Source organism: Manduca sexta, chromosome 18, assembly GCF_014839805.1.
Source record: "Manduca sexta isolate Smith_Timp_Sample1 chromosome 18, JHU_Msex_v1.0, whole genome shotgun sequence".
Classification (NCBI taxonomy): Eukaryota; Metazoa; Arthropoda; class Insecta; order Lepidoptera; family Sphingidae; genus Manduca; species Manduca sexta.
Genome location: NC_051132.1, coordinates 14,745,641 through 14,768,464, shown reverse-complemented (window position 1 = coordinate 14,768,464; position 22,824 = coordinate 14,745,641). Strand labels below are relative to the sequence as shown.

The following is a 22,824-nucleotide window of genomic DNA, read 5'->3' as shown; positions in this document are numbered from 1 at the left end:
TATTTTTGTTAAGTAAAAAATTTAAATAAAACTTGCATACGGATTTTACTGCAGTTATGATATTATTTTGTCCTGATGTTCGAAGACTTGTCAGCCTTCATGGTCACGTGGCGGATTGAACAGACTCGAATAAAATACGTAAACAGTTTTATTACAATGTCTATTCGCGTAAACATAAGAAATCATTAAAGTTAAAAATGTTAAGATAAATTAAATACGTTAAATATCTAATGCTGTTGTTAAATTACTGGAAATCGTAGCCACACCTATGTTTTATCTTGTTTAACGCAAAATTAAATAACATTAGACGTAACCATGACCCATAGTGAAACCAAACAAAACACTCGTAAAAATGTAAATAATCGTTCCCTTTGGCATTATTTTTAATTGATTACAAACACCATACAATAATTATGAATTAGTCTTGCTTATCAAACAATCCTCACTGTTTCGCGTTACGTAATGTGTGTTCACACGGTATTATGTAGTTTCCATTGATTTCTCTTTCACACAGGGATGGATTTAGGAAGATAGTGCGTGGGGCAAGACTCCCTTATTATGTCAATATTATAACTTAGAATAGAGGTCACACATAGTTAAAAATATATTTTGTAGGTATATTTCTGTCACTCAAGATACAAGCTTTTGCTTAGTTTGAGAGACAGCGATCCATATATTTGATTAAGCCTTAAGAACTAGCTTTGCATATTTATGTATTTTTCTCTTTTATTTTTGTGGCTAAGCAAGCGTGTAAGTAAATAAATAAATAAAATTTACTGTCAGTCAAAGTCTTTGACTTGTTAGGACTGATTTTAATTAGCGAAAATCACACTGTCCATATTCCGCCATGACTATTATTGTGAGATCAACAAACGCTTTCCTAGTTCTAAAGTTAAAACCTATTTCTACATACCGTTTTATGACTACCACTTAAAATGTAATAAACCCGTAATTACATTTAATAAATTAACACTTAAATGTAATACATAAGTACTAAATTGAAAGCGTCATAGCGAAAATTTTCCTCCGTCTCAACAATAGATAAGTAGTATGATTACAGGAAACCATTACTGTAATGGACGTTGGCAACATTACAGTTTGTGACACAACGTGCCCGCTCGGACGGAATGAACGGGCTTTAATAACTGCGGGCGGTTGACCTCACGTTTTACACGTACGGTGTTTATACAAAAATGATAATATTAATTTTTGATAATTATTCGATCCTTCTTAGGGTTGATATCACACACAATATCACGCATTTATCCCCGAAGAGGTATGCAGAGGCGCAACCAGGGCACCCATTTTTCGACAATTATGTTCCATCCCATGATGTGATAGGGAGCGAGCCCATCGCAATATCGGGCAAAAATTCCAGACTCCGGGCACTGAGCAGAAAAACGCAAATATCACTGCCCGACCCGAGATTGAACCGAGTACCTCAAAGCGCTGCAGTATGCATGCAGTACAACTACGCCACCGATGCAGTCAATCAAATCAAACAAATTGTTTGAAATCAAACAATGCATTATACACTCACCTTACATTTATGACATCTTTACGGCCACTATAAAGTAACCCCTCTACACCCCCTTGGGATCGAACTTAATACCTTAGAACGACAGTCGTACACTACAACTATGCCACCAAGACGGTGGCAACTAGGTTTACTATTGTATGATAGGTATTTGCCGTAATTAACAGGTATTTTATTAGACCGGCGTGTGCGCAACATTAGTCTAAGATAAGCATTTTTTTTTTAAATATATACTGTGAAAATTATGTCATCTTAAAAAAAAATAATTACAATACTTGTCATAAATATTATCTATTGTATTTTACTTGCAACTTACAGCCTTTTTTGGTAAATCAGGCATCTTAAGCAGACATTCGTCTATTTATAAATATTACCTAATCTCAACTAAGAATATTAGTAAAATCATATTCATTTGATTGCAGGAGCCACGGTCAAACAACATAATGTACCAGTTCCCTCTCCATCGGATATCGTACTGCGCGGACGACAAGGGCGCCAAGAAGTACTTCTCGTTCATAGCTAAAGGTGGCAGCACTGTCAACGGGGTTAATGGCCACGACGTGCCAGAGAGACATGAGTGCTTTGTCTTCATCTCCACTAAGCTAGCTTCCGAAATAACGCTTACTATTGGACAAGCATTCGATTTAGCTTACAGGTAAGAATATTCTTGATTACATTGTATAGAAGTGGCGAACGGTCCATGTAACCCAATTTCTGTCGACTTCCCTTTCGTTATTTATGTAAAATCTAATTATCATTAGAATGATTTGCAGACCGCATTTATGGGTACCTATATGTCGCGTCGGTTTCCCTTTTGGAAAATTTCACCCTTCGCCATTGTTGTATAGTAAGAAATAGAAGTGTTTTTTATTAAAATTATATAAACTACAAAATGATGAAACAATTAGAAAAGTAAAACTGGGATTTTTGGTGAAAATATACGTGGATGATTTTTGACACTATGTTAGCAGTGGCAAAGGGAAATATGGGGTTGCATTTATCAACCCAATGTCAAATACAAATTGGTATTCCACTGCGCTCGCCATCCTGAGACATGAGATATTAAGTCTTATTATGTCCAGTAGTTACACTGGCTATAATGTTCGTTAAATCGGAACACAACAGCGACTGCACACTGCTGCTTGACAGCAGAAATAGACATTGCCATAGTACCTACCAAACGGACTCTTGCATATAAGATACCTATCAGTCAAATGTTAAAAGTAGGTTTTAGTTAGATGAAATTTGGCACACCATGTCCTGAAAAAAATATACTCTATTTTTATCCTGTGAACACAGTGGGTCTTTTGACTTTCATACGAACAAACCTAACACCATACAATTGATACAATTTACAGCATATTTTGTACACTGATTTTTTATTAAAACATTTGATAAATAAACAAAATCTAATTTGGCATTCGAACAGCGGAGCGGCGTGTTACAAAATGTTAAATTATGAGACGTACCAAGCTTCCTTTCGGAATACTAATCATGGGGTAAAGAGTTCAAAAACCCTCAGAATGATCATAATAGGGTATTTGACTTATTTTATTTATAAATTTTATAAAATATGTACGTATAAATTCTAAAACAGTAGAAATCATTGAAATCTGGTGGAAAATATACAAGTTATAAACCATTGAAGTTAGGTAGTAGGGGTGAGTGTGAAAAAAAAGGACGAAATAGTTGCATGTGACGTCATCGGGAATAACGATGCGTGCGAAAGAAAGAGACGGAGCGACATCTCCACTTCGTACGCACCTGCGTGTAGCAACGTTTGAAATATGAATTACTGCCTTATTTCTTATCGAATTTTAATGCTATTTTCTCAGAAGAACTTGTTTTTGTATTAATTGCTGTTACATATAAAAAATACACAAAATCAAACATAGTCGAATACCTTATTCTGGAATACGAAATCAATTCGGCCAATCTGCAAATCGCACATTATATGCGAATGTTATTTTGACATAATAAATAGAGAGAGAGAAAGCTATATTTATAATGTATTCCGTTTTCTCAACATAATTTTTTACCTTCCAGGAGGTTCCTTAACGACAACGGCAAGTACATAGAGATGCAGAAACTGTCGCTGCAGAACAAGAAACTCGAACTTCAAATGAACACGTACAAAAATCGTTTGCAGGTGCGTTAATTATTGTTCTTTATACAGCCCTGACTTCTTATAATACATAATAATGTCAGCCTTGTGTTATATACTGCCCCACTGCTGGGCACGGGCTTCCTCCACTACTGAGAGGGATTAGGCCCCAATCTGCCACGCTGGCCTAGTGCGGATTGTTCGACTTCACACACCCTCAAATTTCCTATGGAAAACTTCTCAGGTACGCAGATTTCCTCACAATGTTTTCCTTCACCGTTAAAGCAAGCGATAATTCACAAAGTATATACATATAATTTTGGAAAAGTCAGGTGTGTGCCCTTAGGATTTGAACCTGCGGACATTGGTCTTGGCAATCCGTTCCACACACAATTAGACTGTCGCCTTTACTTGCCACGCGTTATTTACAGTTCATAACAAGCACGTAACGCAACGCGTTTATTACAATTGAAATTGCCATACAGAATCCCATTCTATGCTAACTTCACCAAGATAATGTATCACGGACGGAGAATCCATATAACCAGATTTCTGTCACCTTCCCTTTTCGTAATCTATGTAAAATATAATTATCATTTCACACACATACACAATATCACGCATTTATCCCCGAAGGGGTATGTAGAGGCGCAACTAGGACACCCACTTTTCGCCAAGTGTGTTTCGTCCCATCATGTAATAGGGGGCGAGCCTACCGCCATACCGGGCACAAATTCCAAACTCCGGGCTGTTCCGTCCCAATTATCATTTCAACTATTTGCAGACCGCATTTATATCTATCAGTACCTATCTTACGTTGTTACTGCTACACACTGAATGTATTCCAGGAGCTATCGAAGATCACGTACAAGGACGACTTATCGGCGTACCTGGCGCGCAACAGTATTGCAGACATCACCGAGTTCCGCCCTCCACACGAGCTGGAGAAGCAGATCGCTTCCCTCACACTCGCCAACGGCTTCAGCGCTATGAACGGGAACAAGACTCCTGAGTTGGGTGAGTGAAGTTTAAAGGCACTGTATAGACTAAGGGAACTCGAAAGGGGGTGTGTGCGTCACTGAAGGCGAGTTGAGCAATTCCGATCAGTGAACTGACTGTAAAAATATACAAGTGCTATTTGAAATTTGCATATTCGGATTTTATAGCTTTAAATGACGAGAAGAACCTGCCGTTAGCCTGTTGGCAAGCGATACGCCCATAAATAAAAACACCATCCAACAAGTTGAATAACAAAGTATTGTTTGATATTTCACTGCACTCGCCATCCTGAGACATGAGATGTTAAGTCTTATTATGTCTAGTAGTTACACTGGCTACAGTGTCCTTCAAACCGAAACACAACAGTGACTATACCCTGCTGCTTGGCGGAAATAGACATTGCGATTATATCTATCCCTAACTCTCACATACGAGAGACCTACCACCAGTATCCTACAGTACTACTAGTTTAATTTGTAAATGGCATAAAGCGCTATTTTCGGTCAAATGGCAAAAATATATGGTTTCATTAAGAGCAGCATCACTGCCTTACCAACTTTGCAATTAAAGTTTTGAGTAGTAATCACTTTTTTTATTGTTTCTTGTTTACACCACAGGCGCAGACGCATTGTCGAACAACTCGACAGACACGTTCAACTCGAGCAACGACAACAATTTGCTGCTCTCCACGCCGCCGCCCACGCACAACGGGAAATCAAACTTCGGTACTGGGTACGTCGTAAAAAGCCATTCTATAATAACTGGCATGCCCTAAAATGTTTTATTACATAGATACGTTGTCCGAGCTCAATACTGGCAAGACGAAAGTAAGGTAATTGCCCGACTTGACGGCCAGTGAGCGTGCGGCACTAACGTTGTTACGTAACTGTCGATGTATATAATATATCCTTTTCTAATGAATGTATGCTGCATCTTTTTATTCCTTTTCGAACCAATTTGTAATTATATGTACAGGTACGTGAATATAGCAAATAGTGCGCCGTTTTTTTGTGCCATTTTGTTAGTGTATGACGCGTCTATTCGTAAAACGTCATTGGGCATGCCAAAGATTTTTTACATACGTCATAGTGATCCTACTGTACCAGATGGTACAGGAACTAGGGTCACCTCACGAGTGATTTCAACCGGTAATCGACATTATGCTGACCTGTTTAAAATCTTCGCGTTATTTTATTCTATATTTTGATTTACTTATTTATATAATTGCAGCAAGCTGATCGGCGATCTGCCGTCCAATAAGAACCCCGTGGTCGGCCCCAGACTTGAAGAGCTGTTGCTTAACTCCGATTCGGACAGTGGTAAAGTCACTCAATAAATTTTTTAAAACCTTTATAATACTGTTTTGAACATTATTTTGATGTTCTTTAAGTTTAACATTTTATGATTATTATTTAAAAAAAATATAAGTAAGGTGAATTAGGGTAATACCGGCTTACGGGGTAACATCATCGTTGCAAAATTACAGCTTAATCCGACAATACTTCCCAATACGGACAATGCAGTCTGAAGAGCCATTTGGTAATATACCAATTGTTGCCGCTGTATTAATTTTAGTTATAATGTGATTACAATCAGTTAATCCCATAATTCGATCTTACCCTAACTAAACTCATATTTAATTTCGCCATATAACGTGTCGTATGTGCATTGTCCAGACTTCGACCCCCGCGCCCACGAGTCGGGCCCGGCGTCGCCCGCGTGCCCCGCCGCGCCCGCGCCCGCCACCCCCGCGCGGAACCCGCAGCTCATCGATGCGCACGCGCACACGCCGCCGCTACGTACGTATACATTTCAAATATTAAATGCATTGTAAAATGTATTGCCATTTCCAAACCAACCCCTTATCATATCGAGACTCAAAAGTTACGAAAATTGAAATAAAATCTTAATATAAAAAAAAAATTAACGTTAACAAAAAGTATAACGTTAACACTGGGTCTAACCAAAATAACTTATCAAAAATAAAATTTGTGAACACAATAGTCCAGTCGAATATAAAAGTGAGTTCTTTTCCAGTGGCGCCTCCACCAAAAGCCTCGAAGCGCCAGACGCCTCCGCAGCCAATCCAATCACCACAGACGATCAACGGGAACGACTTATTCGGATCCACTCCTTTCTCCACTCCAACTACAGTCCAACCCGCTCAACCTTTCGCGCAAAACAAACCCAACTACGACATTAGTGACTTCAACCTGCAGACCTCCGTGTTTAACAATACCACGTCATTCACCAACGGCCTGAGCGGTTACGACCCCTTCGACACCCAGAAGAGTGGCAACATCTTTGGCAATGGGTTTGGAACTTTCAACGGGTTTGGAAACTTGAGCGAGAAGCAAACTGTTGAACTGAACAGCAGCTTCAACGGGTTTTTAGATAAAACTATCTCGGAGATGAAGGTTAGTTTTGTTAGATTAGTTATTTAGTTCTGAAATCCTTTATATATTCATTGATAAATGTAATGTATAATTGTGGCGCGCGACTTCGCTCGCGTGAATGGCCCTTCACGATAAATATATAAAAGTATAGAAAAAGTCTAATATTTTTCACAGGAGTAAATGACCAGGATAAAAAGTAGCCTATTTATTAATCCAAAACATAGTCTAATTATTTGCCAAATTTAATCCGAAACCGTTCAAGGGTTTCTGTGTTTATTTCTAACAATCATCCAAACGTTTCCACCAACATTGGTATTTATAATATTCCTAAGAAGTGACATAGCATTAATATTAACAAATTATACATCTATTCTAAAGATGTTATAAACTCTACAATTTTAATCATACCAAAGACGCCATAAACAATATTTAATTTGTGTTTTTATTTTCAGGACGGCTTCAGTCGAGGCATCACTTTTGGAAACGACGATTTCTCAATAGACAATCTCGATCCGCTGAAGAAAAATTAAACTCATTCCCATTCCATGAAAAAACAATCAAATAGATGAAAATTATAGTTAATACAAACCTTTTGTATCACACAACATAAATACTATTGGAACTCATGCTTAGAAATATCAAGTATTTTGTATCATTCGAGAGAAAACGATAATGCCAACTTAATCTTAGTTTTAAATTTATTATATTTCGCAAGGTCTTTGAAATATTATTATCAACATAAATTTTTTTAAATTTGAAAGTAGCTCTTCCAGATAGACCCGTATAAGGACTTTTTGTTTGGTGTAGCACAGCAACACAGTGCTTGTTGCCATATTAAAAAAACACTATTAGTTTGAGTCGGACCTAGAATTAAATTGATATGGGGGCTAACATATAAAATATACATGTTTTTTTGCATATAGAAAAATGGTTTACATTATTTTTATTTTTGTGTTCAAAATGAATTGTAGGTCTTTTGTACTTCCATGGAACGTGCCTCTAATTTTTTTATGAGTTTCACTGAGTTCCGTATCGATCTTAATTCGTTATTCGTTGTGTGATCAAATAGATTCGATACTACAGGTGTTGCCATGTTATTGGTTACAAAATTGATGAGTTCGTGATAGTAGAATTTATTAGAACGTATTTTTATATTAAACACTTTTGTAATCTCCACTAAGCATCTCGGAGGTTATGCCAGTAACGTGACAATTCGTCGGCTGAGTTATTACATTTTCTGAGCTGGTAACATTAGGAAAATATATTTATTAGGTACTAAGTGGAGTTATGAGTATTTTTATAAAGAGGACGATTTACGAGTCAAATAAAATAATAAAAAAATATTTAAGTATGAAATTGGTTTATTGAAAAATAAAGTAAGATTAGTGATTTTTTTTCGTCGTTCAAAGATATCTTTTCGTCGTGTAAAGGTCGAAGAATATTTCCAAATGGCATAACTCAGTTGACTTTTTATGAAATGTTCAACATTGAATGTAATGCGCTCAATGTCATTCCAAAAGTGCCTTAAACACTGAGACAATACGATCAGAAATCATAAACATTTTCAATCATTCATTTCACCAATAGATTTTTAAGACAAAAAATGTATTTTGGTAGAAATAATTCCAAATTTTATACGCGGGGACCAAATTTTGTTTATGTAAATTATCGAAAATATATTTGGAGTTTACCTCAAAGTATTCTGTGATAATTCTTTTCAAATTGAGGTACTTCAAATTTTGTAAAAAAAGTTTGAAAAATCGACTGAGCGGAATGACGTGTGTATATAATTTTCGTCGATAAAAAAATGTAACACTTATTAGTGTTGTTCAATCGATTATTTTTAACATCGATATGAATATCGATGACAAATTTCGACATCTATTTGTTGAAGTCATTTGATACAATTTTTATTTAGTAGAACAGACATTACATGTCAACATTCCAGGAACATGTTTTTAATATTTTAATGTAGCAACACTATGGACATCGGATAGCGTGAGACCAACACTGTGAAGTTAAATACATTATGCAAATGTATTTATCTTCGTGGAAAAAATATTTTTCCTTCTTTAGCATAAAGCTACATCCTACTGGCTTTTAATAGCAATATTTTTCCACGTCATGTAAAATACTTAGTTTAAAAATGTTTACATAAAACTTTTTTTTAATACTAAATGTGTGTTCGTAACGTTCCTAATAAATACGCAAAAATATAATCTTTTTTTTTACCATTAAATATTTTAACCAGATTCTATAGGTCGAATATTTTCATTACCGATAATAGACGGCATTTTAATCACACTTCAAGTGCCTTCCCATTTTATTCTGCAGCATGTCGGTTGGTTTCCATACTATCCGATGTCCGAATATTATAATTATAATAATTAATATTTTAGTTGTTTATAGTGGGCGTAAACTGTTGTATCGCATGTCTCTTTAGTGGAATATTTGTTAAGTATTGTGTACACTAATGTTACTCTAAGGCCAAAAGATATACATAATTGTGTATTTTCAATAATAAATTTATGTTTATTATGTTGGTTTATTTTTTTTCTACTCATGTAGGCTTCCTCTTAGGAAGTATTTTTTCCGTTTAGGCCAGATTTCACCAGTTGCTGACCAGTTAAATTTTCCGAATCTATAAGGAATCGGTAAAAAGTACTTGTTTGAAATCGACAAATGCTAAAAATACTGAATCGATTTTGCAAAATATTTAAGTAACTAACTAAATAAAAAGTTACTTTGTCCCTGGGTAATTTATTTACATTATTAATTTAGTAACAGTTCATTTTGTCTTATTTAAATTAACGGATTGTAGGTATTTTAAAATAATGTACTCATTGTTTTATTCTGACGCGCGGATTTACCTGTTTACATACATTTATAATTTTGAAAGTGCATATTGGATACTTGCCTATGTTTTTGTGTTACTAAGAGGAAAAAAAAATAGAAACTGGCTTTAACGACTAAATGGCGGGATCCCGTCCGAAGTTCTATGTAAAGTAGAAGAGTAAAGATCTGCGCAAATTTGAATGAATGAATGAATCCCTCCTACCCGAATTTCGGACACAGCGGTCAATCTTAACGAAGATCAACCAGGTACGCAGGAAATATTATAGTGCACAAGTGCGTGCGCAATACACAAGTGCATTCTCTGTTTATTTACTCTCAAAGAACGATGAGACGGTAATCAGAAATGACCGGCGAGAGATCAGGCGCAGCACCAACGGATTTACGTGCTTTCCGAGGCATGGGGGTATCACACCGCAAACTTCCCGCCTCCAAGCTGCGACTGAGTATGTAAAACAGACGGAAAAACCCAGTCACAATTATTTTTGTCCTGACCTCGGATTCGAACCCAGGACCCCGGCGCCGTAATCGTACTCGTACCTTGTACGTACTGCAACTACACCACCGAGTCAGTCAACGCAAATATGTGTCATTCCCCCGGCGATAACCATGGCATTCACTAAAAAAAAAAAAAAAATATGTGTCATTATTTTCTAACTACTCAAAAATGTTATTTTGGTTCTTATTTTAATACTAGCTTTTGCCCGCGGCTCCGCCCACGTGATAAAGTTGTTCCGGGCTAAAGTTATCTAATATAAAAGACACACTATATAATTTCCTGGGATTGAAAGTTGTCAATGTTCTTCTCAGGGTCTCAAACTATCTCCATACCAAATTTCATCTAAATCATTGGATCGTTTTTGAGTTTAACGCGTCAGACAAGCATACAGATGCAGCGGGGGACTTTGTTTGATAATATATTTTATTAGAACTTTTTAAGAAGAACAATTCCGTCGTACATATTTCTTTCGTAACTTTACTAAGCGCGGGCAACGGAAGCTCTCAAAAGTAATAAATTTCCCCCGTTTTTGCAACATTTTTATTACTGCTCCGCTCCTATTGGTCATAACGTGATGATAATATATAGTCTCTAGCCATCCCGATAAATGGGCTATCTCACTAAAATCATTTTTCAATTCAAACCGGTAGCACCTGAGATTAGCCCGTTCAAACAAACCCTTCAGCTTTATATAATAGTATAGAGTACCTATAGATAAGAAGTCATAATGACATAAGAAATTATTTTATTATTAAGCATGACATTTTCAACCTCTACTTTTTTCCATATTTAGATATTGCATAAAGTAAAGGTAATGTAAAACGCTACAGTGCAGCGCGGCGCAGGGATCTCTCATTTGGTCCTTATTAGTCCCTCCCCCCCATCCCTCCTCTTTCAACAGCCGAGAAATACAATAGCGACGGTGACTTGAAAATTCCAAAAAAAAAAGCTATTAAGTATTTGAAAACATCTCGCTACCCAAACTCATTCTTCATACATTTATATAATTACTTTTTTGAAACGATTTGCCCGAGATGTTAAATATTATCGCTCAGAGAGGGTTGATGTGATTGCTGTTGAATTAAACTGAGCCTCTTTGGCCAATACCATCTTGTAGTAATATGACATAAATCCCAGTTTTAACTATTCCTCCCCCATTACGCCACAAAAGACTTTTGCCTGTTTGAATAGAAAAACAAAACATTGTTGTCACTGTCAATTGTCAAATCTTGTTTGCTTGCGTTGCTTGTATTGTATATATATACGTTTTTACAAAATTTTGCATACGGAAATTGTTCGGTTTTGACCATAAAATGGTATTTGTCGTGAATTGAAACAGATGTAATAGTATTCTATCAGTATTAGGAGGTCCGATCTCGATATTATTACAAAAATGGTTGATCTGAGCGGTGGATCTGATGGCCCATTAGAGCATGCATTTTCAAACTCAGTTTTCATCGTTCCCGGGATTATAGTCATTGGTTTATCAGGTAATACATGTTCGATCACTCTTCTTACATAGTTTGATAAAGATATTATACTTTTAGTAGTTTTTTTCACTTACAATTTGATAACATTTGGTTTCATAAAGCTATCAGTTCAACTACATTTTGTATGTTTTGTTTCGCTTGTTCTAATTTTTTATTAAAAGTAAATTTGGTAAGTACCATTTTTATTTAAAACGTAAGGCTTTCTTTATCTATAGCGCCTATTTTTCCATATTTTAACTTTGGATCACAGTTGATAATTATTGTCAAACATTTTTATTTTTCTATCTGTAAGTATTTTATGACTTCAAGTATTTAGCTTTTTCTCAAATTTTTATGGTGCGATTGATAATATATACTTCTGAACCATTCTTCATATTAATTCAAGCTTCAATAAATATTGGGACTAAAATATTCATGCACACATCCACAATTGTTTGGGCTAGAAAAGGATTATTTAAAAAGTCCTTAATATATATGTTATAAAGATTCTAGATGGGATGTTCTGTCAAGCAATAAATAAGTTTTAACGAAATGATATTTAATATATGAAAGTATTTTTATTTATCAAATATATTAATCCTATCATGCCTATATAACACCATTTATGATTGTCTTACCCATAAATTAAATTCTCCAATAGCAGCTGTGCAGTAAGACATAAGAAATTGTATTAATTAGTAATTAATTTATTGTTAAATTAATGCATAATTAAATAGTCACATAGTCCTACAAATAAAATGGTAATTTGTACAACTTCTTCAAAAACTGGTGAGAACTGGCTAAGAAATATAAACTGCAGATTTGGTTGAGGTATGGTTGAGCTGACCCATTCAACTTGTTTACCGATGACTATAGAATTTTTGAGAGTTGAGATGAGATTTGAATTTTATTATAACATATTTAAGCCATACTGGCATTTTATATATGAAACTTGTTATTTATAAAGCTATTTCACAAGATCATTTAACCATCTTTCAATTCTCTCCATGTAAGCTCAAAAATAATAACTTTATAAAAAATTTAAGTATGCGCTATTACTAAATACCAGAACGAGTAAAAAGTAACAGGAGGTCCCTGAATGCTGGCTTCCAATAGGTTGATTTGGAAATCATTGCGGGAGACCCAAGTTCAGTAGTGGAGACACAAGAAGTCTCCACTAAATATAGACACATCATCACTTACCACCAAAGTCAGTGATGTCAACTTACTTTTAATGACCATTAGCTTTTGTAATCTGGTTACATTCCTATATAGAGTGGATCAGACCTATTTTTAATAAATGCAGGAAAAATAGAAAATGGTGGCATTTTAAATTTCTTCCTTGTAAATAATTAATAAAAAAAACCCTAAAGAATAATTTAGAGAATGCAATTGTTTGGAGGCAAGAATTGAATGCAATCATTGCTTAAAATAATTGTCTGGAAATGATGGCATTATAATGTTGAGACACAAGTGAGAACTCCTCAGGTATGCTGGATTACTCATGTTCCTTTACCTTTAAAACAAGCAGTTATTCACAAAAAATACACACATAATTTTATTAAAGTCAGAGGAGTGCGCTCTTGGGATTTGAACCTGCGGACATTCGTCTCGGCAGTCCGTTCCACACCCAACTAGGCTATCGCCGCTCTTGCGTGGCTTAATTCCTAGGCATAGTGAGTCTTTAAAGTATAATGCCTCAGGGTGAAAAGCGCAATGCAATCCCATGCAGTGTTTTGTAAGATCGGGTGGAGTTGCTAATGCAGCAGTCGTGTCAATTAGGTGTAAGGTGCATTCGGCTAATTTCGGACGGTTTTTCGATGCAAGGAAATATTTTTTTCTCATAAGCTATACCGGCATTTTAAACTTGAGACTGTTTATGATTAAAGCTATTTTAAACTCCGTGTAAGCTTAAAAATTGGTGATAATATCTTTATAGAAATTTAAAAGCCCTATGATCGGACGTTTGCAGGGTAAGTTCAAACTTCGTTCTAATAACGTTTCTAAAGCTAGTACAATAAGGTCTACAAAATCAAATAGCCCCGATCGATCAGTGAAAGGATAAAATCCACCTTTTTTATTTTACTGCACACAACTAAACAAAAATAACTATAGTTTGGTGGCATTTTTATGTTATACGATCTTAGCCGAATGCACCTTATGCGATTACCTTGATCGTTTTGTCATGCATCTGTACATATTTGATTTAAATTTGTCGAGTATTTAAAAGATACTGAACGCATCCATAATGAAAAAACACTTGTGTAGTCAATACCTCTTCGGTGCCACCGTATTCCACAGGCTGCAGGCGATTTTTTATTTTTTAATATTTTAGTTTGGTAGATATCGTAATTTTTATTACAAAAAAAATTATATATTCTAATGTTCTGGTATGGGCACCATAGAAATGGTTTTCCTGTTTAATTTTTTTTATCAACCATTTACCTAATCGTTTAAACAAAATATGCCATAAGCAAACTCCAAACTAGCCACAATTGAAAACTAAGTATCCAAGACTTAACCTTTGAACTGAGTATGAGAGCAGTATTTCACAAACTATCTTCAACGATTAAAAATCGCTTTAAACTCTTATCGCGAGCCGCGTTATCAACGCATCCACGTACAAGCTGCCGTCAGATAAAACCCACCTTCCACGCGGCTCAGACTCGAAACATGTCCGAGATGGAGGAAAATCTCGAAAAGTTGACGAATTTGGACGATATATTGAACTCGGACGACCCCTCGAAGTTGCCGTCCACGAAGGAGATATTGGAGATGCTGGAGACGGCGGATATGCCGGACGAGATGAAGGAGAACTTGCGCGCGATGCTGACGGGACATGTGCCGCAGGTGTTTGGAACTTACGAGTCGAGGCTGGCGATATTATTCGTGGTTCTGATGATTGGCGTTATATGTAAGTTATTAAGATTAAGCTGTCGCGTTGGATCCAACGTTTGGATCAAATGTTTGTTTTGTAGTCCTTCGCTTGTAGATGATTAATAACTCTTGAAGAATGTCGTTTAATAACGGTTTGTTTTCAAAGGTGAGATGTTGGCAAATTTTGATAAGATTTATTTTCGGTGGAGTTGTGTCCCATATATTTAATGTGTATAAACAATGTTTTTATGTCTTAACTTTTAATTAAGAGAGAGACGAAGCGAATGCGCGTAATATCTCCTATTATTGGAATTGACACAGAAAAGGTGCTAGTGTTGGCGTCACACTTGCTTTATCACTTTCTATACTGCGGTCAGATTTGTGAGGTTATCGCTTCTGCCGTGCTATCGATGTACCCATGTCTTATATTTTAGTACTGAATTACACGTATAGTAACTGATGTATTTTGATAAATTATTTGTTCGTTCGAACGATTAAAATTATTTTTACAATTATAATTGCACAATACTTTTGGAGTAAGGGGAATTGTGTGCACTTTTTTCCTCAATTTAATACAATACTACTAAGTTATTTTTAGAGTATTTGCCTACATTCATGTATGTACGTTGTAATTCCGATTTTATTGACTTTAAATAAAGTCCAAAATACTTTCTAGTATATCGTTGTTATTATCGTGGCAGCTGACTTCAGGCGTAAAGTCTGACTTAATTTCGATCTGTTTGATGGTTTTTATTTAATTGTTTTATTTTCATACAAAATTATTATGCGGATAAATATACGATATCTTTATTGGCTTGTTTATTTCAAATTTCGAGGATAGGGCAATCGCTTAACAGGTTTTCCCCTGCGAATTCTGAAAAGTAATTATTTAGTTATACAGCTTGTTTATACACACTTATCTATTAACTGTTTCTCTGATTCTGAAAACTTTACTAATAAGGAGATATTATTTCTATACGCAACTTTTAACCATATACCAAATAACCAATACACGACAGCAGGTAAATACTGGGTTCAAATGTATGTTAATTACTAACATTTATGTAAAGAGGTTAAAATTGGAAGTACGTTCGTTTTTATCCGTTTCTGAGTAATTTAACAAATCATTTATTTTACGATTTGATTTCGCGTTCGTAGTAAAAACCAAACCAAAAACACGCATTTCTAAACGCACGCTCTTTTAAATCCCTTTAGCAAATTATAAGTATATTTTTACAATAATTACAATTGTAATAATATGAAGAATAATAGCCCTGTATATATTATATGTAGTCGAACTGCTGGACACGTGCCTCCTACTGCTGAGAGGGATAAGGCCTTAGTCCACCACGCTGGCCTAATGCGGATTGTTATACTTCACATACCCTCAAAATTTTAGAAAACTTCCTAGATATGCAGGTTTCCTCACAATGTTTTCCTTCATCATTAAAGCAAACAGTAATTCATAAAGAAAAAATACATAGTTTAAGAAAAATCAGAGGTGTGTGCCCTTGGTATTTGAACCTGCAGACATTCGTCTCGGCAGTCCGTTCTACACCCAACTAGGCTATCGCCGCTTTAATTTTGAATTGTAGGTAAACATAATACAATTTGACCTAAAAATAAACGACTGATCTACAAAACAGATGGACAAGTTATCGCTAGTTATGTAACGTAGGTATATAACAATGTAAATAAGATAACGCGCGACCCAACTTTGTTAATTGTAGCGGGAAGTTGCGAAATCCTTATTTTAGTCAAACATTTTATACAATTACTTCATTGATATTGAATATTTTTGCTTAAATGTTGTTATATCTAATTAAAATTATACAATATCAATTAACAGTTTACTTACGTGCTTGTAATGAGACAATAAAATCTGAATTATTTTAAAGGTCATTTTTGACGTGGCGTTCAGAAATGTAAATTATGTAAACCATATATTATTCTAACCATAGATGTAAAATAAGTTTTTTTCGAATAAAATAAATGTTAAACAGTAATTTTAATTTAACATGACCTATGGCCTTTATTACCAGACGAGAATTTGTCTGAGCGACAACATTATACTCTCAGTGGAAAATACATTTACATCATATCTATACAAAACTAAAAAATGTAAAAATAAAGAACAGAAAACAAAAACCGGGATTTTTGGCGAAAATATTAGTTATTCATGGATGATTTTGGCATTGTGCTAGAGAAGGTACAGACGAATTTGGTTTAATTTAGTAATGCAGTGTAAAAATTACGTAATAATATTTATCTAATACAGGAATTCCGACTTCGCAACACAACCAATGCAATTTCAAACCGCTATACGGGTAATTGTATTGTCAAAATAGTTCGTATGTGTGCTAATGTTATGTAGTTTGCTAGTATTTTCCAAAAAACTAACTTCTTATAAATATTTTTCGTTGAATTTATTTTAAATAGTTAATCTATAAATATTTTATTTACAAATTTTTACTTAACATCAACAAAGCTCTTTAAAATGGTGTCTGAAAATAAATACATATATTTGGGTGTATACTTATAAAGCATTATGAGTTCCAAGAAAAATAGTACTGTATTTTGTAAAAAAAAAATGACTTCAAGAACCGATATAATTTTTACTATCGTTTTTTCCCCTTTATAAGCTACTCCAAAGCCAAATTTTAAAGAAAAAAAAACTAGTTGTGTATGTATATTTGCGATTATTAATTTATTTAATTGATTTAACTGATTTTGATTTTGTCTGCGACTATCTCCAGTTTACTTCTGATGACAGTATTAGTATCATTATCGACAGTCGCTAACGTGTTGGTTTACAGTCATTTGTTTATTTTAAAACCCTAAAACTCTATGCTTTTAATTCCTGTTTTTTTTTAATATGTGTTACTGAAACTGCAGTTTAAAAAGTAAAAACATAGATAATAAATATTGTTGTTTATGGAATTTATCATTTAAGGTTCATATCAACCAATTCATCTTTCTTAATCGAAGGTAATAAAAACACATTTAGACGGGAAGGTAAGATATACAGTTTTATCGTGTCTGTTATCATGAAAAAAATATCTATAGATTTTCGGTAAATGAGAATTGTTATCGTACAATTGTAAACGTACACGTAACGCGTCGGACGCGCTTACGATAAATCTCTGAACGAATATAATAATTAACGATAACACTTTAGTTTATCTCAAGGTGTCATTCGAAATTGTGGTGAGTTTATTTTTTTTAATCGATTTTTAAATAGGTGTTCTGGAATTTTTTAAATTTTGTTATGGTTGTATAGTCTGTGTTTATTGTAAAATGAGAGATAGTTTTGTTTTACTGTAAATATACTTCTAAATATTGTCCCTACTAAATAAAAACTTGCATCTTTCGATGGCGCTTTCTTGAGTGCCTTCAATTGGAACTACAATACTCTTTTATGTCTATTACTAGTGAAGAGAGACTAAAAGTTCTAACAATTTTAAGCATTTTCTACCACTCACTATGGAACGAGAGCTTATTGTCCGAGACACAATAACTTTAAAGTACTGACATATAAGAGGACATTGTTACTCCGAGACAAAGAACACTCGAGTGTTCACTATCAGTTTAAACTGACAGTTTTATTTCACGGCTGTAGATGGCTACTTCAGTTTATTTGTAAAAAAAACTTTAAAGCGCCCGCGAAGTTATGAATGTTAAGTTCTCTAAAACGTTTTGTTATTAGGTTTGCCTTATTTTTAATTTTGTGTTCTAGAATTTATGTCGATACATCAAAATTATAAAGTTCATTATAATGATTGAACTGTTTTTATCGTTGATTAAGTAGATGCGACAAGTGATAATACACGGACTATCTAACCACAAAATTATCTAAAAGGAACATACTTAAACTAAACGCCATATTAAAACAATTTTCCCGCGCAAACAGAAAATGGCGGATGAAAGCGCGGCGCAACCGTCGCTCAACCTGGGCGGCGTAATCAGCGAACAACTGACAGAGTCCATAAAAAAGATGGACCTCCTGACAGTCTTGCAAAAAATGGTAGCCACCACCCCTGAAGATGAAGAATCTGAAGAAATTCGTGATAAATTGCGTGGGGTTTTGAAGCAGTATGAAGATATGGATCCTGCCGACAAGGAGCGGTTTACAAATCAAATTAAGGAAGGATTAGTTCAGAAACTTAGTATGAGATTGAAAGAAGGAGCACAATCAATAAAGTTAGATGGACTTGAAGATGCCATAAGAGATGCTGTTGTTTATCGCCTGTATCTTGTAGGGATTGGAGTCTTCCTTTTCATTTTGTTGCTTGGTATGAATTTTACTTGTATTTCATTACGGAACATGAATCTCATCATGGTAGAACGCGATGACTGTAAACCTAATAATAAAATCCTTGGTTTTCGTAGTCGGGTAATTTGAATGGAAACGAAATGTTGGAACAAATATAGCTGAATATAAAATTTTCTAAATTAACAAGGAACTCAAGCACATACATAGTACATCTTAGAAGTTTATAAAATGTATATTGGTTTGTTATTTTCTGTTAAACAGGAATTTTGAATTGGAATTGTGACGGCAAAAAATCTCTAGATACTCTTAAAATACATTTAGGCATACATATAGATTTTTTTACATTTGTTTTTTGCTGCATATCACCAATTAGGTATTTCTGATAAAATTGTAACATTTTCTTTTTAAATTTGGAAGGTATATACGCATACTATGTGCTCTCGGCCTCTCTGAGTGATGGTGATAAATCATTATCTAGTGACTTATTCCTCCATGTAGACCATAGATGTAGTAGCGTAGCCAGCTGTCAACTCGGGGGGAGTAAGTCTTAAATTTTGATTCTTGGGGCCAAAAAAACGGATACCTACATATAAATGTATGCAGTAGCCCGAATAATCTCATATAAGTACAAAAGGACATTGAAAAGTGTGATCGTGTTGAATCCAATCCTCGTGTGGCAGCTACCCTCCCCTGCTTCCCCTTGCCTTCCCCCACAAACCTACTAACGTTTGTAAGCGCTGTGCTATAAAAATCAAAACTTATATTATTACAGATAAATGTGTTATGACCAGTAGCAAATGTTTTTAGGAGTAAGATTGATATAATATACTGATAATGGGTGTACTCAGGTGTTAAAACACGTAATAGCCAATCAGTGCTATGTAACAATTTAATGATGTGTATTTACTAATATACCTAAATGTGAAATTTGTATGCATATGCTTAAAAAAATAGTTTATTTATCACGTAGGCGCACAAAGTTGTACTTATGATACGTCAAAACAAAGCATAAGAATAATTATTATTATTTCTAAACAACTATTAAAATTACTTATATAACTATGGACATTTTAAATTAGGGATAAAATTTCTAATAAAGACAAGGTACAAACAGAGGTAACCAGCTCGGGCTGGCAAGTAGGGGCAAATAGAAGGGTAACGCGTCGCGATCCTCACCGGCGAGGACATGAGCCCTAACCTAGCTAACCTACCAGCCTCTCACTAGCTACCTAAGTGATGACTACCTGAAGAAGAAAGGCAGAAAGAAACTCCGCTTGACATATAGGTCTATTATATTTATTATTATTATTAAGTTAAGTGTGCCGTTTTTTATTCTGGAAAAATATGTCACCCAAACGGGGCCACAAACAAAAGATTTACCAATAAATTACATAGGTTTTGCTGGTGGTAGGGGATATATTTTATATCCGCCCGGAAAGCGAACACCGTGCACAAGGTGTTAAAACCCGCCATAATGGCCCATGTAAGTGTGGCTTTCCGGGATCAGACTGTGTATAACCGGTTCAAACAGGCTGGAATAATAGGGTACCGGACTCATTTTTGTTCTTTACTGTTATCAAACATTGAAATAATATAAATTATAACACAGAAGGAATTATTGAAATCCGGTAAATAATCAGCAAGTTATAAGCCTTTGAATTTCGGTAGAAGGGGTAATTAACAAGAAACAGAAAAGAGACGAAATACCCACATGTGACGTCATCTGGAATTACGACACGTGCAACAGAAAGAGATGAAGCGATATCCCCACATCGCGCCCACTTCGGCACTTTACAATATTTTAAATATGAATTACTCGCTCATTTTTTAAGCAATATTTATGCAGTTTTCGGAGGAGTGCTTCTTTTTCGTATTATTAACCATTACATATAGAATAATGTACAAAATCGAGCATAGGCCGGTCCCCTATTGTGTTGGCTGTCGAGGGGTAATCATCTTGTCAGTCGACATTCTATTGGAGCTCACTTCACTTACGATCAGGTGTAGTGGGATCACTTTTCAGTGACCGTATAATAAAATACAGAATTTATGATTTATTAAATAAATCCTTACTCTTTTCAAATACAGCGATATATCGTTTATTCTTTTTAACCGACTTCAAAAAAAGGAGGAGGTTATCAATTCGACGTGATTTTTTTTTCTGTTTCATCTTATAATACACATAAAATGGGCGCCAAAATTCGATGGCTTACTAGATTTTGCTCTGTTAACCAGGGGACACATTGGCAATATAGATGGGAGATCGCGGAATTCATCTCGATATACTTACAGTTTTATAAATATATTCTTCTTTGTTTTCAGTTTTCTTCGGCTACAAACTCTACAAATCGATAAAGGAAAAAGAGATAAAGCGGGAGGAAAAGAAAAAATTAAAACAAATGAAGAAGAAAAAGTGAACGAAATCTTAAAGAAATTTTATATTGATGGCGTTTTTGATAAAATACAAAATATCGCAATATCAAATAGGATTTGGTATATTTTATTATTACAAATTTAGCTATTTTTACTCTAAATATTTAATAAATCATCAATTATGTCACATAGGATTTTAGGATAAATCGTTAAATATTTTTATTATGTTTTTAACAAAGAAATATATTTTTGTAGTAATTATCAAAAACGTCATATTAGGGGTTAAGAATGGCACGACATGACGGCTGATGCTATAACGGCTAGGCGTTTGGAAAATTATGCATAAAGGTTTAAGGATATTTTAGAAATGTATTAAGTCTGCGAACCCAATATTTCAATATTTTGTATTGCATAACGTCAAACACTATTTATTGCATAAATAATATGCACAAATTTAATATTCCGATCATTACGAAAATAACACCATTACATATAAAAATATAACGGGAAACACATAATACTATTGCTAAAGAATTTGAATTTAACAAGTGTTGGAAATTCATTCTTCTACAACTCGAAGTTTTGTCACCGAATAAGTTCGCATTATTTCCATAGACTACAGAAAACGTAGAACGCTATCTTTGAACGAACAAAATAGAAACGTCGTTGAATTTAAATATGTGTTCTTTTCTCCAAGAAATTTTAATAGGTTTAAATCGATCTAAAAATTAAATATGTTCATTATATACATTTCTTTTAAAGATTAAAAGCATATTTAATCGAAAAAAGGCTTATTTGATAAACATTGCACACATATTTTTTTTTATTAGTGATGTCAGTATTTGTATCGTAACTGGTGTGCCAATTTTCTAAATTTCTAAATTTTGTGTAATATATATGTGAGAGTGCATAATTTTTCAACCGTCACTCTTATGAATGACTGAATTAAATATGTAGCATAAATATTTATTGAAGAGAATTATCTTTTTGATGATTAAATATTTTCTTTTATTTAAGTTGTTAAACTTAAATCGCCTCTCTACTTGACCGGTGAAGATTTTCCGCATTTATATTTAGTAAATGGAATTTCGATTGAACATGCAAAAAAACGAATTGGATACTGAAAAAAATATTTTTTAGAGTAAAGGCATTATTAGTACAAATATGTTTTTTTTTCTGGAACTTTTTTGTCATCGCATAGTCGATAAGATAGTCTCCCAATATTCAACATGAGACAGAAATTTTTTATTCATCTATGGACGCGGGCCGATTTCCCGTTTAAAATATCACAGTTACACCATATCACATGTTACGAACTGCCTAATTTTCGCAAATTCCAGCTGTTTTTAATATATAGACATTTTCTATTGTTTTCGTTGTTTTGAGCGTTTTATGTCAAATGATTATGTACGGATAAAATATATTTATTTTTTACAATAAAAAA

At 34.3% G+C, this 22,824-nt stretch overlaps 2 protein-coding genes across 5 annotated transcripts in view; both read left to right on the top strand.

The window, feature by feature from the left end:
• The window catches only part of LOC115440312 (PTB domain-containing adapter protein ced-6), a 71,174-nt gene extending 61,600 nt beyond the window's left edge, over window positions 1-9,574 (top strand). The window contains 8 exon segments of the mRNA XM_030164569.2: window positions 1,960-2,192; window positions 3,584-3,686; window positions 4,490-4,658; window positions 5,258-5,372; window positions 5,871-5,959; window positions 6,317-6,439; window positions 6,678-7,057; window positions 7,489-9,574. Coding sequence (XP_030020429.2) covers window positions 1,960-2,192; window positions 3,584-3,686; window positions 4,490-4,658; window positions 5,258-5,372; window positions 5,871-5,959; window positions 6,317-6,439; window positions 6,678-7,057; window positions 7,489-7,566 — 1,290 coding nt within the window. The 3' untranslated portion in view covers window positions 7,567-9,574.
• A 4,892-nt stretch (window positions 9,575-14,466) lies between these two features.
• On the top strand, window positions 14,467-22,824 carry LOC115440288. 4 transcript variants are annotated; one of them, XM_030164526.2, is made up of 3 exons: window positions 17,524-17,722; window positions 18,645-19,026; window positions 21,330-22,824. In XM_030164526.2, exons 2-3 carry the CDS (start codon window positions 18,648-18,650, stop codon window positions 21,422-21,424), a joined length of 474 nt encoding a protein of 157 aa, XP_030020386.1. In that variant the 5' UTR covers window positions 17,524-17,722; window positions 18,645-18,647; the 3' UTR covers window positions 21,425-22,824. The 4 variants fall into 4 exon arrangements, with proteins under 4 accessions (XP_030020388.2, XP_030020386.1, XP_030020385.1 ...); XM_030164525.2 differs by having other exon boundaries at window positions 17,524-17,749; XM_030164524.2 differs by lacking the exon at window positions 17,524-17,722 and adding an exon at window positions 17,756-17,941.

Coding starts and splice junctions, on each gene's coding strand:
- LOC115440288 (XM_030164526.2), top strand. CDS start 18,648: ATGGCGGATGAAAGCGCGGCGCAACCGTCGCTCAACCTGGGCGGCGTA. Junction 19,027..21,329: donor CCTTTTCATTTTGTTGCTTG/GTATGAATTTTA, acceptor CTTTGTTTTCAG/TTTTCTTCGGCTACAAACTC.